Source organism: Stegostoma tigrinum, chromosome 1, assembly GCF_030684315.1.
Source record: "Stegostoma tigrinum isolate sSteTig4 chromosome 1, sSteTig4.hap1, whole genome shotgun sequence".
Classification (NCBI taxonomy): Eukaryota; Metazoa; Chordata; class Chondrichthyes; order Orectolobiformes; family Stegostomatidae; genus Stegostoma; species Stegostoma tigrinum.
In genome coordinates, this window is record NC_081354.1 from 53,117,406 (window position 1) to 53,132,029 (window position 14,624).

General features: G+C 43.3%; 1 protein-coding gene across 2 annotated transcripts in view; it reads left to right on the forward strand.

The window, feature by feature from the left end:
• The first annotated feature begins 5,928 nt into the window (after positions 1 to 5,928).
• Positions 5,929 to 14,624, forward strand: part of tmem131l (transmembrane 131 like) — a 158,504-nt gene continuing 149,808 nt past the window's right edge. For both annotated transcript variants that reach the window (XM_059645409.1, XM_059645410.1), the window contains exons 1-3: positions 5,929 to 6,264; positions 6,606 to 6,676; positions 11,138 to 11,181. In XM_059645409.1, the coding sequence (XP_059501392.1) occupies positions 6,075 to 6,264; positions 6,606 to 6,676; positions 11,138 to 11,181 (305 nt within the window). In that variant the 5' untranslated portion in view covers positions 5,929 to 6,074. The remainder of the gene's footprint in view (positions 6,265 to 6,605; positions 6,677 to 11,137; positions 11,182 to 14,624) is intronic.

Below are 14,624 nucleotides of genomic sequence, written 5' to 3' on the forward strand. Positions count from 1 at the left end.
GGCACAACCAATATTTGATACAGCTCCAGCATTCGCTCCCTGCTCTTAAACTCTATGCCTCAACTAATCAAGGCAAATAGCCTATATGCCTTCTCAGACACTTGAGTTACCTGTCCTTCTACCTTAAGGAACTGGTGGACATACACCCAATGTCCCTCTGATTCTCTGTGCTTCCCAGAGTTCCTAGATTCTTTATGCATTCTCTTGCCTTATTTGTCCCATCTAAATGCATCACCTCACCCTTATCCTGATTGAATTCCATTTGATGCCGATCAACGCAGCTGATTACCTGTCTAGATCATTCTGTAATCTAAGCCTCTCCTTCTCATGATGTATCACTCCATCAATTTTTGTATCACCTGTGAACTTACTGAGCAGCACTCCTAAATTCAAGCTTAAATCGTTTATACATCACATACAGCAAGGTATCCAACACTGCTCACTGCAGAATTCCACTGGACAGAGATGTCCAATCACGAAACCACCCCATGTCCATCACCCTAGCTTCCTGCCACATAGCCAATTCTGTCAAATTTCCTTGAGTCACATGAGGCTCTTATCTTTGCTATCAGTCCCCCACAGAGGACCTTATCAAAAGCCATGCTGAAGTCCAAACAAACAACATCAAATGCATTTACACACCTGGCGATCTTCTTGAAAAATTCAATCAAGTTGGTCAGATATGACCTTCCCTTAACAAAACCATGCCATTTTTGATGTTCTCAGAATTGCTTACAATAGTTCACACCACTGAGGTTAGACTAACTGGTGTGGTTTATTCCTTGCTCCCTTCTTGAATAATGGTACCACATTGGCTGTCCTCCAATTCTCTGGCATCTCTTCTGTGCCCAGGAAGGAATTGAAAAAACTATTGCCAATGCCCCTGATATTTCCTCCCTTGCCTCACTTGACAGCCTGGAATACATTTCATTCTGCCCAGGAGATTTATTTACTTTCATGCCTGCGACAACACTGAGAAACTCTTTGCTGTTTATGCTACCTTTTTATGTCTTTCACGGTCCTTCTGATTCCTTCCATACCCACATCATTCCACTTATTAGTGAATACTGACAGAAAGTATTTATTTAGAAGGCTACTCATGTCCTCTGGCTCAATGCACAAATTACCACTGTGGTCCATAATGGGCCCTATTCTTGCCCTAGTTAACTTTTTATCCTCAATGTGTCCATCCTCCCTCTTGTGACGCATACGCACTTTCTTATCAGTAGAAAATTGGCAAACTTTTGGCAACATGTCAATGCACATTTAGCCACCAAGGAAAAGGTTTTGCATGTTTCTCTGGAAATTGGCAATTGGAATGTCCAAGCCACTAGCATGTACGAAGATGTATCTGGTGACCTGCCATGTCTGATTCTCCATGCAGTAGCTACTCTTTCCACCAAGGTGGTCACCAGAGAAAATGTCTGGGAGATTTCAAGCCACTCATGCTTGAGATTGATTCCTTCATTCCAGTGCAAGGATGTACATTACTGGAAATTCTGACAACCCAGAAGGGAAAACCAGTAAAGCTCACAAACAATACACAGTAGTTTTTGTCTTGTGTGCCTTAAAATGGGGCCTCGGGACGGCCAGTATGTTCATTTCCAAGTATTATTGTTTCTCCTTTACGTGGTTTTCCATCTGATAATAACAGGCTCATTTCCCCTTGGCACTCCATAGGTACATTTAGTGTGTGATCCCTAAAGCTCTGCATATGTGTCCAGCTGAAAAGAGTTTGTATTTTTCTGTGCTTTCTAGAGTTCAGTCTCCATTCCTTTTCCTGTCTTCATTACCTGCCCTTGCTCATATATAGCATGTTCCTTAGCATATGCCAGCCTAACTAAATGAGAAAGTGGATGCACTGTTATGTCTGTATCTGTGTTGATGCAAGGTGTGCAATTGCTATGTGATGATGTATCCTCAGAATGCTGCACCTTGTACGTGAACTCTTCAGGCTACTCCCTCATCAGGACCCACAAAGTACCTGTGTAAGAAGAAATACACAAGTTGCTTCTGAAACGAAATTGAGGTCCAAATTAGCATTGCGAATCCAATGTATTCGGGCCACTTATTCAACTTGAATGACAAATAACTGCCAAGTGACAACCCTTGCCTAATGCTGTCATCAGCTTTCTGGGCATCCTACGCCTCCCCATTAGTAATGACCAGTAATTACGCCACTCTGCCCATCTTAAGAGTTCCCTCCATGATTGCAGCTCAATCCCAGTTCTATGTAGCTCTTGGAACGACAGAAGGTGAAGATTGAGGAGTTAACTTATTGCTGAGGACGTAGCATGAGCGTTCAGAAAGGTGATAGTAAAAATGGATGAGAGTTTAGTGGCGTATGCCTGTTGAGAGGAAGGCTGAAGAGAACCTAGTGTGTTTACCAGCAAGGCGGTCATTCAGAGGAGTACTGTGCAGAATGCTAGGAAAGTGTCAGTGATGGCTGCCAGTTGAGAGTCCTTGGTATGATGCAGAGGCTGCAAGCAGCCGGAGTTTCTGCCAGAGGCACTTGCTGAGGCTGATAAGGCTTCATCGTTGAAGAGGATTTCTTTTCTTACCCCTTTGCACCTAACATTATCTCAATGAGTCATTGTAGTCCTTGCACTGCCAACTCTTATGTTGGTGAGAATTTTAGACGATTAAGAAATAGAAAGTTTCAGTAACGTTAAGTTGGACGTGCAGTGGTTGTACTCTAGCCTACATGAATCAACGGCTTGTGGGCTCAACTTTCAAACAAAAATCTTAAACACAAAATCCATGTTGACACTGCGCTGCAATCTTGGAGGTTCTTTCTTTCAGATGCAATTCTAAACTAAGTTATTGTTTCCCAAAGTGAAGGTAAAAGATCTCCAAGCACAATTCCAAGGAATTTCAAGACTTTAGATCTTGGCTACACTTTATCCTTTAACCACCAACACTAAAGACACACTACTTAGATCATTGGCACATCCCTTGTACGCTACTGTTTGCTCTCATTATTCCCACATTATAACGATGATAGTTTCATTACAGAACATTTTGGGGTGTCCTGGGATGGCGAAAGGTACAACATAAAGTTTTAATTCCACAACTGAATTTCATCAGAAGGCTCAAAGTGTGTGTCATAAATTTAAGCTAAATGTGACAGAAGGGAGAACTGTTTGATGGAAACGTGAAAATACTTAAAACACGATTTAAAGTAACAGCAGCTTGAAAGTGCAATGTAAATACTTCAGTAGGATGAGTCCTCAAATGATGAAGGCATGAAAAACAAGAACGCCGGTCAAAGTGAGGCAGTTGAGCCGTAAGCCAGATGTGGTTATTTTTTACGAGTCTCTCTGCCCCACCACTTTAATCAATAATCTATGAATATCTCCATAAGCTCACTTCTCTTACAATAAATATGGAAACGGCTCACAAATGTCAATTAGCTCAGGACCAAACATCCTCTGGAAGCGTGTTCACAAATTCACCTTTTATTCTCAGGAAACAATGTAGTTTCTTTTCCCCTCCCTATTCTTACATGTTTAACGAAGGGAACAATCCAACCTCCACACACGCCCTCGTTGAATAAGTTTTAACAAACGGCAACAGTGACAAGAATAAAACTGAGGCTAAAATTGTATCAGAGATAATGGGAACTGCAGATGCTGGAGAATCCAAGATAATAAAGTGTGAAGCTGGATGAACACAGCAGGCCAAGCAGCATCTCAGGAGCACAAAAGCTGACGTTTCGGGCCTAGACCCTTCATCAGAGAGGGGGATGGGGTGAGGGTTCTGGAATAAATAGGGAGAGAGGGGGAGGGAGACCGAAGATGGAGAGAAAAGAAGATAGGTGGAGAGGAGAGTATAGGTGGGGAGGTAGGGAGGGGATAGATCAGTCCAGGGAAGATGGACAGGTCAAGGAGGTGGGATGAGGTTAGTAGGTAGGAAATGGAGGTGCGGCTTGGGGTGGGAGGAAGGGATGGGTGAGAGGAAGCACAGGTTAGGGAGGCAGAGACAGGCTGGGCTGGTTTTGGGATGCAGTGGGGGGAGCGGACGAACTGGGCTGGTTTTGGGATGCGGTGGGGGAAGAGGAGATTTTGAAGCTAGTGAAGTCCACATTGATACCATTGGGTTGCAGGGTTTCCAAGCTGAATATGAGTTGCTGTTCCTGCAACATTTGGGTGGCATCCTTGTGGCACTGCAGGAGGCCCATGATGGACATGTCATCTAAAGAATGGGAGGGGGAGTTGAAGTGGTTCGTGACTGGGAGGTGCAGTTGTTTATTGCGAACCGAGTGGAGGTGTCCTGCAAAGCGGTCCCCAAGCCTCCGCTTGGTTTCCCCAATGTAGAGGTAGCCACACCGGGTACAATGGATATAGTATACCACATTGGCAGATGTGCAGGTGAACCTCTGCTTAATACACCTCCTCCCACCCACCCTCCTGCAAAAATTCCATCCCCTATTCCCAATTCCTCTGCCTCCGCCGCATCTGCTCCCACGACAAGACATTCCACTCCCGCGCATCCCAGATGTCCAAGTTCTTCAAGGACCGCAACTTTCCCTCCACAGTGGTCGAAAGCGCCCTTGACTGCGCGTCTCCCGCATTTCCCACGACACATCCCTCACACCCCGACCCCGCCACAACCACCCAAAGAGGATCCCCCTCGTTCTCACACACCACCCTACCAACCTCCGGATACAACGTATCATCCTCCGACACTTCCGCCATCTACAATCCGACCCCACCACCCAAGACATTTTTCCATCCCCACCCTTGTCTGCTTTCCAGAGAGACCACTCTCTCCGTGACTCCCTTGTTCGCTCCACACTGCCCTCCATGCCCACCACACCCGGCACCTTCCCCTGCAACACTTGCCCCCACACCTCCTCCCTCACCCCCATCCCAGGCCCCAAGATGACTTTCCATATTAAGCAGAGGTTCACCTGCACATCTGCCAACGTGGTATACTGTATCCATTGTACCTGGTGTGGCTTCCTCTACATTGGGGAAACCAAGCGGAGGCTTGGGGACTGCTTTGCAGAACACCTCCGCTCAGTTCGCAATAAACAACTGCACCTCCCAGTCGCAAACCATTTCCACTCCCCCTCCCATTCTCTAGATGACATGTCCATCATGGGCCTCCTGCAGTGCCACAATGATGCCACCCGAAGGTTGCAGGAACAGCAACTCATATTCCGCTTGGGAACCCTGCAGCCCAATGGTATCAATGTGGACTTCACCAGCTTCAAAATCTCCCCTTCCCCCACCGCATCCCTAAACCAGCCCAGTTGGTCCCCTCCCCCCACTGCACCACACAACCAGCCCAGCTCTTCCCCTCCACCCACTGCATCCCAAAACCAGCCCAGCCTGTCTCCGCTTCCCTAACCTGTTCTTCCTCTCACCCATCCCTTCCTCCCACCCCAAGCCGCACCTCCATTTCCTACCTACCACCTCATCCCGCCTCCTTGACCTGTCCGTCTTCCCTGGACTGACCTATCCCCTCCCTACATCCCCATCTATACTCTCCTCTCCACCTATCTTCTTTTCGCTCCATCTTCGGTCTGCCTCCCCCTCTCTCCCTATTTATTCCAGTTCCCTCTCCCCATCCCCCTCTCTGATGAAAGGTCTAGGCCCGAAACATCAGCTTTTGTGCTCCTGAGATGCTGCTGGGCCTGCTGTGTTCATCCGGCTTCACACTTTGTTATCTAAAACTGAGGCTGGCTCTTCGGCCGTTGCCGTTTACAGGTAAAACAGAGTCCCGCGCGACACAGCCCCGCCCCCGCCCCATGGACCAGATCCCGCCCCGCCCACCTCTCCGCCCTCATCCCGCCCCCTGCTCAGCCTGGGCAAATACGGATCGCCCCGTCCATCCCGTGCAGGCATGAGCTCGCTCCGCCTTGCGCTGGAACGCGCCACTTTGCATCTATTGGTGTAGCCCGGCAGTGTCAGTTCGGTGAGCGCGCACGGGCGAAGAGTAGTAGGAGTAAGAGTAAGAGTAGGAGAAGAAGAAGGAGGAGGAGGAGGAGGAGGAGGCGTGGGTGGCGGCAGCGACGGTGACGGCGACGAAAGCTGGTTGGTCCGTGAGTGTGAGGGCTCCTCAGCAGCATGGCGGGGCTGTGTGCACAAGGGGAGCGGAGCTGCTGCCGCTGCTGCCGCCGCCGCCACCACCCCCCCCACCCCGACCACCACCACCCCCCCCACCACTACCAGCAGTGGGTTCAATGGTTAAAGTTAATGCTGGGCGTCCTGCAGTTCCTTTTGCCGAGTTTTCGACAGGGGACGTCTGCCGTGCAAGGTTTGGGAATCCCTTGTGTGTAACTCTGTTCTCAGTATTTTCCAGGGACTCGGTTTTCGATATTTGCAAAGCCCGTATTTGTTACGTTGTCGAATGACCCACTCCTCTGGCGAGACATTCATGATCTAGGCGGCAGCGTGCAGTAATCGAGATCAACTTCTGATTAAGAATAGAATATTTCAGTGTTTTAGAGTGCTTAAGAAATATTGTGAACCGTGTTATATTTTAAGTTATTAGGTTGTCTTTTCAAACTATTCCAATTAAGTGCTTTTACATTTTCTTCGTGTCTTCGAAGTGGTTTCACTTTCACTCAAAATGTATATTTTTCTTGCTTCGAACAGCATTTGCTGAAATGACCAATGTAGTAGAGCTTTGGCAAGCAGAAGAGGGAGATGTGTTACTTCCTAATCAGGTGAGAATTTTGAAATAACTTCCCTTGTTATATTCGTATTATTTTGGGAGTGGGAATTTCTGAACTCAGTGTCGAAACGTGTTTCTAGTTTGTGACTGCATTACGATGTTTTTTTTCTTAACATGTTAAGATGACTTCCAAGGTCACGAATCCCTCAGTTATGTATTTGTGTCTTGCTGGTGGTAAACTAAATATTTAGAGATCCAATCGAACATGCACACTAACGTGCTTCTCCAGCATATCTCTCGTTGAGTGAGCTATGGAATAAGTCCTTTTTTTTAAATCAATACAAACCTGTCAATGTTAATTGTTCAGCTTTGGCATCACTGACATCTTTTGTCTTGTTAACAGGTTATTTTAAAACAAAGTAATAAATCAAATGTATTAAAATGAATAAAATAAATATTAGCATGACTGCATTGAGCAGATTTGCATTTTTTCACTTCATGAAAGTTTGTCCAATGTTCTGTGGGTTATAGGGGGATGGGTCTGTGTGCAGAGTCAGTGTGGACCTCTTGGGCCGAAGGGCCTGTTTCCACACTATAGGGATTCTATGATCTATGATGCCTTGTTTCATGGTTGAAGCAGGAGTATCCAGGATAAGTAGTAAACTGTATCCTGTGTCAGATGTTACTTGAATCAAGTTGATATGATTTCTGGTACAAGAATCTAAATTTCAGTTTTCATTTGTACAGTTTAAGTGCTGTCATTTTGTGAATGAATCAACTTTAAAGTTTCTAGTGAACTACCTGCTCAGTTAATTAACTTTTATTCAATACAAATTAATGTTCATGTTGATAGCAACTGACTGTATTGCAGTAGCTTTAATTTAGTGGGGTAGACTTACAAAGGCGTTAACCCAGTAACTCTGACTGAGTTTGCAAACAAAATTGGCTGTAAAGACTATGCCTACTTGGCAATGATCACAAAATTCTGAAGTAGTTCTTTTAACCTCTTCCTCTGTGTGTGTGTGTGTGTGTGTGTGTGTAGGCTGTTATATGTAAGTGTGGCCAATGACCTGCTGAATATGTTTTGAGGCTGTGGTCCCTTCCACAAATATAACATTGACTTCTCTATTTTGTTTTGGTTTATTTAACAACAACAAAACCCAGAATTTGTTAATCCCCTATTTGAGTCTTTTTGAAATTGCTCAAAGATTTGGGGAATTCACAGGTTGTTGCTGCACACTGACACATGTGCCAGGCGCCAGTATAGTTGAAATGCGCATTTATGGGCTAAGAGAAACAGCAATTGTCTTCTCCATAAAAACTGAAAGAACTGTGGATGCTGTAAGTCAGGAATAAAACCAAAGTTACTGGAAAAGCTCAGTACGTCTGGCAGCATCTGTGAAGGAAAAAGCAGAGTTAACAGTTTGGGTCTGGTGACTGAGGAAGGGTCAGATGCTGCCAGACCAGCTGAGCGTTTCCAGCAGCCTTGGCTTTGGTTGCAGCAATTGTCATCTGTTGCTCTTTGATTAGTTTTAATTTTATCCTACAATACATGGTAAATTGTCATTGTCAAATGGACCAGTTTAAATATGATTTACAACGGGAAAGATAGGTTTGATTGTTTCCTCTTGTGGTAATGGCACTGATCACAGATCAGGTGTGTTCTATGACCGTTTTACATGCTACACTTTGCAGTGAGAATCATACAATATTAATAAATATATTGTGATATATTTCAGTTTGGATGCTATTACACACTAGCAATGCTAGATATTTATTTATAAATCAGATTTCAAAAGAAACAATGATGACCAATACACTCAGCACCTTTTTAGAGCATCTGAATGAAATTTGACACCAAACCACGTGATATTAGGGTAAGTTAACAAAAGTTTGGTTAGGTTTCAAGGAATAGCTTAAGGGTGAAAAGCAGGATGGAGGGGCTTATGGAGGGCAATCTATAGTTTAGGGCCTAGTTAACCACAGATACTCACTACTTAGAACATGAAAATTGGATGTGTGTTGGGTAAAGAGATCTTGGAAGGGTTATAGGATCTGTAGAAAGTTACCAAACAGCAGTCGTTATCATTTGGCAATAAGTTTTATTAGGGACAAGAGAATGAAAAGTGAAGATGAGCATGTGATTGATCAGGTCAATAGCTGCAGAAATGCCATGGTGAAATGTTCATCAGTTAGGAATTTGAAAATGTGTTTAAAAGTGATTTAAAGTCATACAGCACGGGAACAGACCCTTCGGTCTAACCAATCCATGCCAAACATAACCCCAAGCTAAGCTAGTCCCATCTGTCTGCTCCTGGCCCATATCTCTCCAAACCTTTCCCATTGATGTATTTAACCAAATGTCTTTTAAACATTGTAATTGTATCCACATCCACCTCTTCCTCAAGAAGTTCATTCCACATGGGAGCCATCCTCTGTGACGGCGGGTGGAGGGTGGCAAAAGCCCCGCTTGTCTGTCTTAAATCTTTCTCTCACCTTAAAAATGTGTCCTCTAACTTTGAAATCCCCCATTCCAGGGCAAAAACAGCTACCATTAACTCTATCTATACCCCCTCATTGATTTTATAAATTTTGAAGGTCACCTCTCAACTTCCCATGCTCCAGTGGAAAAAAGGCCCCAGCCTACCCAGCCTTTCTTTATAACTCAAACCTTCCATATTAGGCATCATTCCTTCTGAACCCTCTCTAGCTTAATAATATCCTTCCTCTGACTGGATGACCAGAACTGGACACTGTATTCTGGAAGAGACCTCAGCAATGTCCTGTGCAACCTCAACGTGACTTCCCAATTCCTTTTGAGGGATAATTATTTTACCCTTGATGTATGGAGTAAATCGGTTGGGAGGTGAAAAAGGACAGTATATGGACTGCGATTCACGGAAGTGATCAGAATACGTCATCTTCAAAATAATGATTCTGACTAAGGAAATGAAGAGACAATCTGAGAAATCATCCTATTAAAGATGTGCAATTTTTTTTGAGGGTAGTGAATCTGAATTAGTGCAGAAGGCTGTTATGGCTGGATCGTAACTATCTTTCAGACTGAGATTTCTATTCATAAATTTATTCTGCATTTGTGGAGGTAAATCAGAATAGTTGAGTTAAGGATTACTGGATCATCCAAGATCTTATTGAATGATGGAGTGGGCCATTGGGCTGAATGGCCTGCTTCCCTCCTATCTCATGGTCTTGACATGACCAGTAACCCCATGTCACATTTACATTCGTTGCTGCATACTCTCGATATAATTTTGTACCATTTGAAATGGTTCAAAGCCATGTTTGGTTTCCAGTTTTTCATTTCTCCCATTTTACACTCAAAACAAGCAGGACCTTGCTTGTCCTTTTATTTTCATTGTATTGTTTTACCTTGATTTTAAAGACAGACTAAAACATAGCCATGTAAACTTTTAGTTTTTGTAGTAGAGGGTGAGAAGCCACTTGGTGCAAAGGTTGATGGTGGAAAACAATGAAGGTATCTTGGTGAGGAATTTGCCATGGTGCTAGGGTGGGCAGTAGAGAGAAGATTTGAGTGAGAAAAGGTGAGTTGATCAAAGGTGGAGATGGTGGTGGAGGAGTACGGATCAGGCCATTGTGTGATTTGCAGGTATGCTATACTTCTCCCTTTTTCAGCCTAGACTTGACAGATGGTGGCAGGTATAGTCACTTTGGATGGTGTTATCATCTTTGAACCAGGTTTCCATAAAGCTCATGCTCTTGATGCAGTCGTTTACAGCAAACTGATGGATGACATGGGCCTCTGTTGACGAATGTGTGGACATTCTGCAGAGAGGGGCAGTGATAGGTGATCTTCTGTTAGCTTGGTTCACCTTGTGAAGGAAGATTGTGCATGTAGGATGCACAAATTGAAATTGCTGCTCGTATAGAGGTTTGGAGGCTACCAAGGGAAGTGTATGCAGAACTTGTCAGCTAATCAGAGGAAATAAGCACTTGTTCCCAAGGTTTCTTATTGATACATTTCATCTATTTTTGCAATGAGGTGTCAATAGCTTACCTTGGAGTCTGTTAAATGTATTTTAAAATTCACCAAGATTTGTGTGAAAAATCCTTTAGGAGCCAGAGAAATTTCTGCTATTCACCTGTCACCAAGCTGCATGACCATCACACGCACAACCTGAACTATGTAAATAGTTGCAACGTTTTCCTTGTAAACGGAAGAAACTCATCACAGCCACAATTCTGATACCCTAAAATGTTTGTTCCATTCCCCTCCCCTCGGATGTTGCTTGACCTGCTCTCTGACTCCGCACTTTTAGATTTTTATTTCAGATTCCTAACATCTATAGGATTTTTTCACTCTTTTAAAATTTTTTTTTTTGCAGAGTCTCAAAATCAAGTATAATACATCTGTGGCTGACTTTTTTTGATGTAATTGCAATGTGTATAAAGGGATTTCAGAATCATAATCAAGGAGATGGTGATTTTGTATGTCTTTCAAATAATTTAATTTTGCTTTCCTCTTGTATTGTAGGCTACTTCTGAGCAGAGTGTAGATGAGCTCCCTCTGGAACAAAGGTAACTGATTGCTGTTTCCACGTTGTAGTTGTAACTGTTACAAAATTACTTTGAAAATGGAGGTAGTGACACTAAACAGTACTGACAGCTTTTAAAGTAATTGTCTTAAATTTGGTTCAAGAGCTTATGATTAAAATCTAAAATGTATGGGCTTATAATGTTGCAGTGAGCTGTCAAATTGGTGAACTACTAAGTTTCATCGCGTGTTTAACCATGATACTTTTAGAACCACATTGATACCATTCTGAGTTGTAGATAGGTGGGATAACCAATTGCCTCCCATTCATTAGGCAGTGGGATGTTCTTGAATTGCTTGTATGCAGATGTTGAGTATTGGATTGCATTAGATCTGGTGGCCCATACTCGTCAGATAAACCCCTGGCATTGATTGTACAGATTCTTTCATGCTTATGTATCAAGCACTGCATATCTTTATGACTGTATCAATTAGTTTTGAAGAATACTTTTTATCTCATCTCCCAGAACCAACAAGGCAGTGTGCAGAATGAAGCTACTTTTGAAATGTTCTTTGGTTCATCTCCTTGCTCCCTCAAAAAAAAACTCACTTTCCTTTCCTGAGAAGTAGAAACAAGTCACTTGCCTCCCTATGTGAGAGGAATTCAAGGTGTTTGGTGCATTTCTTTCTTCTCACTCTGGGAAACAATTTAAGTCCTGTGCCATGTGGAGGCTAAAATTAGAAACTTGCCTGTGAATCGGTTCAGACTGAACTAAATCGAGTAATGTCCAGTATTGAAACATATAGATCCATTAAGATAGCAACTACATAAAAAATGTGGTTGTGAGTTAACACTTCAGTTGCAGTGAAGGTTTACATTTATTTAAATTTGTGACATGATTTGTCTCTTTGCTTTTTGAGCAGAGAGTTCAATGAGGGCACATGTTTGGAGAGTAGAGATTGGGCTTAGAGGGTAGTGAGTAATGATAGCAGAACTTAGGGAGAGGGTTTAGCTGACAGACTAACACCTGGGTGAAATAGATGCAAGGTAATGGTGAAGGTAGAAGGCTGTTGTAGGGACATCAGTAGTAAGAGGGTGATAAAAGGAGGACGGCTGATTAGGGATCAAAAAAAATTTTGCTTAGAGATACAAGGCATGGTTGAGGTGTTAGATAATTACTTTGCTTCTGCCTTTATCAAGGAGGTGGATTCTACTGAGGCCATTGTGATAAGAGAGTTCTGGGGCAGTGCCAAAGGACTGGAGAATTGCAGCTGTTATACCCTTGTCCAAAAAATATTTGAAAGATTAGACCAGCAATTACAGATTGGCCATTTTAACTTATGGAGAGGGAAAATTTCTAGAAACAACTTTTTTTGGGACAGAATGAGTAGTCATACATGGGGTGGTGGTATTGACGTAGGATGATTAGGAAGATCCAGTGAGGATTTCTAAAAGGAAATCATGTTTGAGGACCTTGCTGGAATCTTTTTTGAAGAGGTAACTGCTCCAAAGAAGGTGATGCTGTCAAAGTGGTGTATGTGGATTTTCCGAAGGCAAATAGCATAGTACAACTCTAAAGACCTCTGAGAAGTTTCAGTTCATGGTATAAAAGGGACAGCAAAAGTATGGACATAAAGTTGGCTGAGAAATCATCAAAGTAATAGTCAATAGATGCTTTTTGGGCTGGAACGGTGTACCCCAAGGGTTGATGTTGGGACTCTTGCTTTTCCTGATTTGTGTAATGATCTAGGTCCCAGTGTGCAGGGGAAGTTTAAAAGTTTATGGATGAAATGAAGCTTGGAAGCATTGTGAACTATGAGGATATTAACAAGTTGGAGTGGGTAGATAAGTGACAGGTGAAGGTCAATACAGACAGATGTGAGGCGATGCAATTTGTAGGAGGAGGACGGACAGACAGTATTAAAATAGTGGTATAGGAGTAGCAGGACCTGTATGTATAGTTGCACAGGTAAAACTCATGGAGAGAAATGAATAAAGTACATAGTTTTGTGGGATTTACTAATGAGGGCAAAGATTACAAGAGCAAGGAAGTGATGTTGACCTTGTGCAAGACACTTTTGAGCTGGAGCACTGTGTGTGGTTTTCAGTGTCACAGTTAAGAGAGGATGTGAACATGGAGAAAGTGCAGGAGAGATTTATGAAAACGCCTCCAGGGATGAGAAACTTCAGTACAAGGATAGTTGGGACAGTTCTTCTTGAGAAGAGGTTCGCAAAAAATCTGATGGCAGTTTTGAAAATCATTAGAGGTCTAGATAGAGTGAATGGAAGAAATTGTTTCTAGTTTAAAGGATCAAGAATGGTTGGTGATGAAGAATGAGAGAGGACACATTTAAAGTCAATTGTAAATATAGCAAAGAGTGAGAGAAATTTTTGCATGCAAGGACTGGTTTGGGTCTGGAGTGCAGTTCATGGAAGTTTGGAGGTGGCAACATTTGAGGTTTTCAAGAGGGGGCTAAATATTGTTTCTAATCAAAAATTATACAAGGCGCAGGGTGAATGGTACTGTCATAATCCTCATTGGATAGTGAATGTAAGCAGAAGTAACAAAGAGGTGTGAGGGCAGAGTGGTGGATGTGATCCAGATGGACTTTGATAGGTTTGACAAGGTTCTTCACGGTAGACTGGTTAGAACATTAGATCTCTCAGAATACAGAGAGATCTAGCTATTTGGATGCAGAACTAGCTCAAATGCAGAAGACAATGGTGGTGAAGTGTTGCTTTTAAGACTGGAGGCCTGTGACCAGCGGTGTCCCACAAGAATCATTGCTGGGTCCACTAGTTTTTGTTCATACAAATGATTTGGATGTGAACATAGGTATGATTAGTAAGTTTGCAGATGACGCTATAATTGGAGATGCAGTGGTCAGCAAAGAAGGTTACCTCCGAGTACAGCTGGATTGTGATCAGGCGGGCCAATGAGGAGTGGCAGATGGAGTTTAATTTAGATAAGTGTGAGCTGCTGCATTTTGAAAAGGCAAATCAGTACAGGACTTGTACTATTAATGGCAAAGTCCTAGCGAATGTTGCTGAGCAAAGAGGCTTTGCAGTGCAGGTTCATAGCTCCTTGAAAGTGGAGTCACAAGTAGATAGGATAGTGAAGAAGGTATTTAGTATGCTAGCCTTTATTGGTCAGTGCATTGAGTATAGGAGTTGGGAGGTCATGTTGCAGCTGTGCAAGATGTTGGTTTGACCACTTTTTGGAGTGTTGCATGAATTCTGGTCTCCCTTTTATATAGGAAGGATGATGTGAAACCAGAAAGAGTCCAGAAAGGATTTATGTAGATGTTGCCCTGATTTGGAGGATTTGAGCTATAGGGATAGGCTGAATAGGCTGGGAATCTTTTTTTCCCTGGAGCGTCAGATGCTGAGGGGTGACCTCAGGTTTGTAAAATCATGAGGGGCATGGATAGGGTAAATAGCCAAGGTCTTTTCCCCGGGGTGGGGGCAGGCACAACGAGAAGGCTT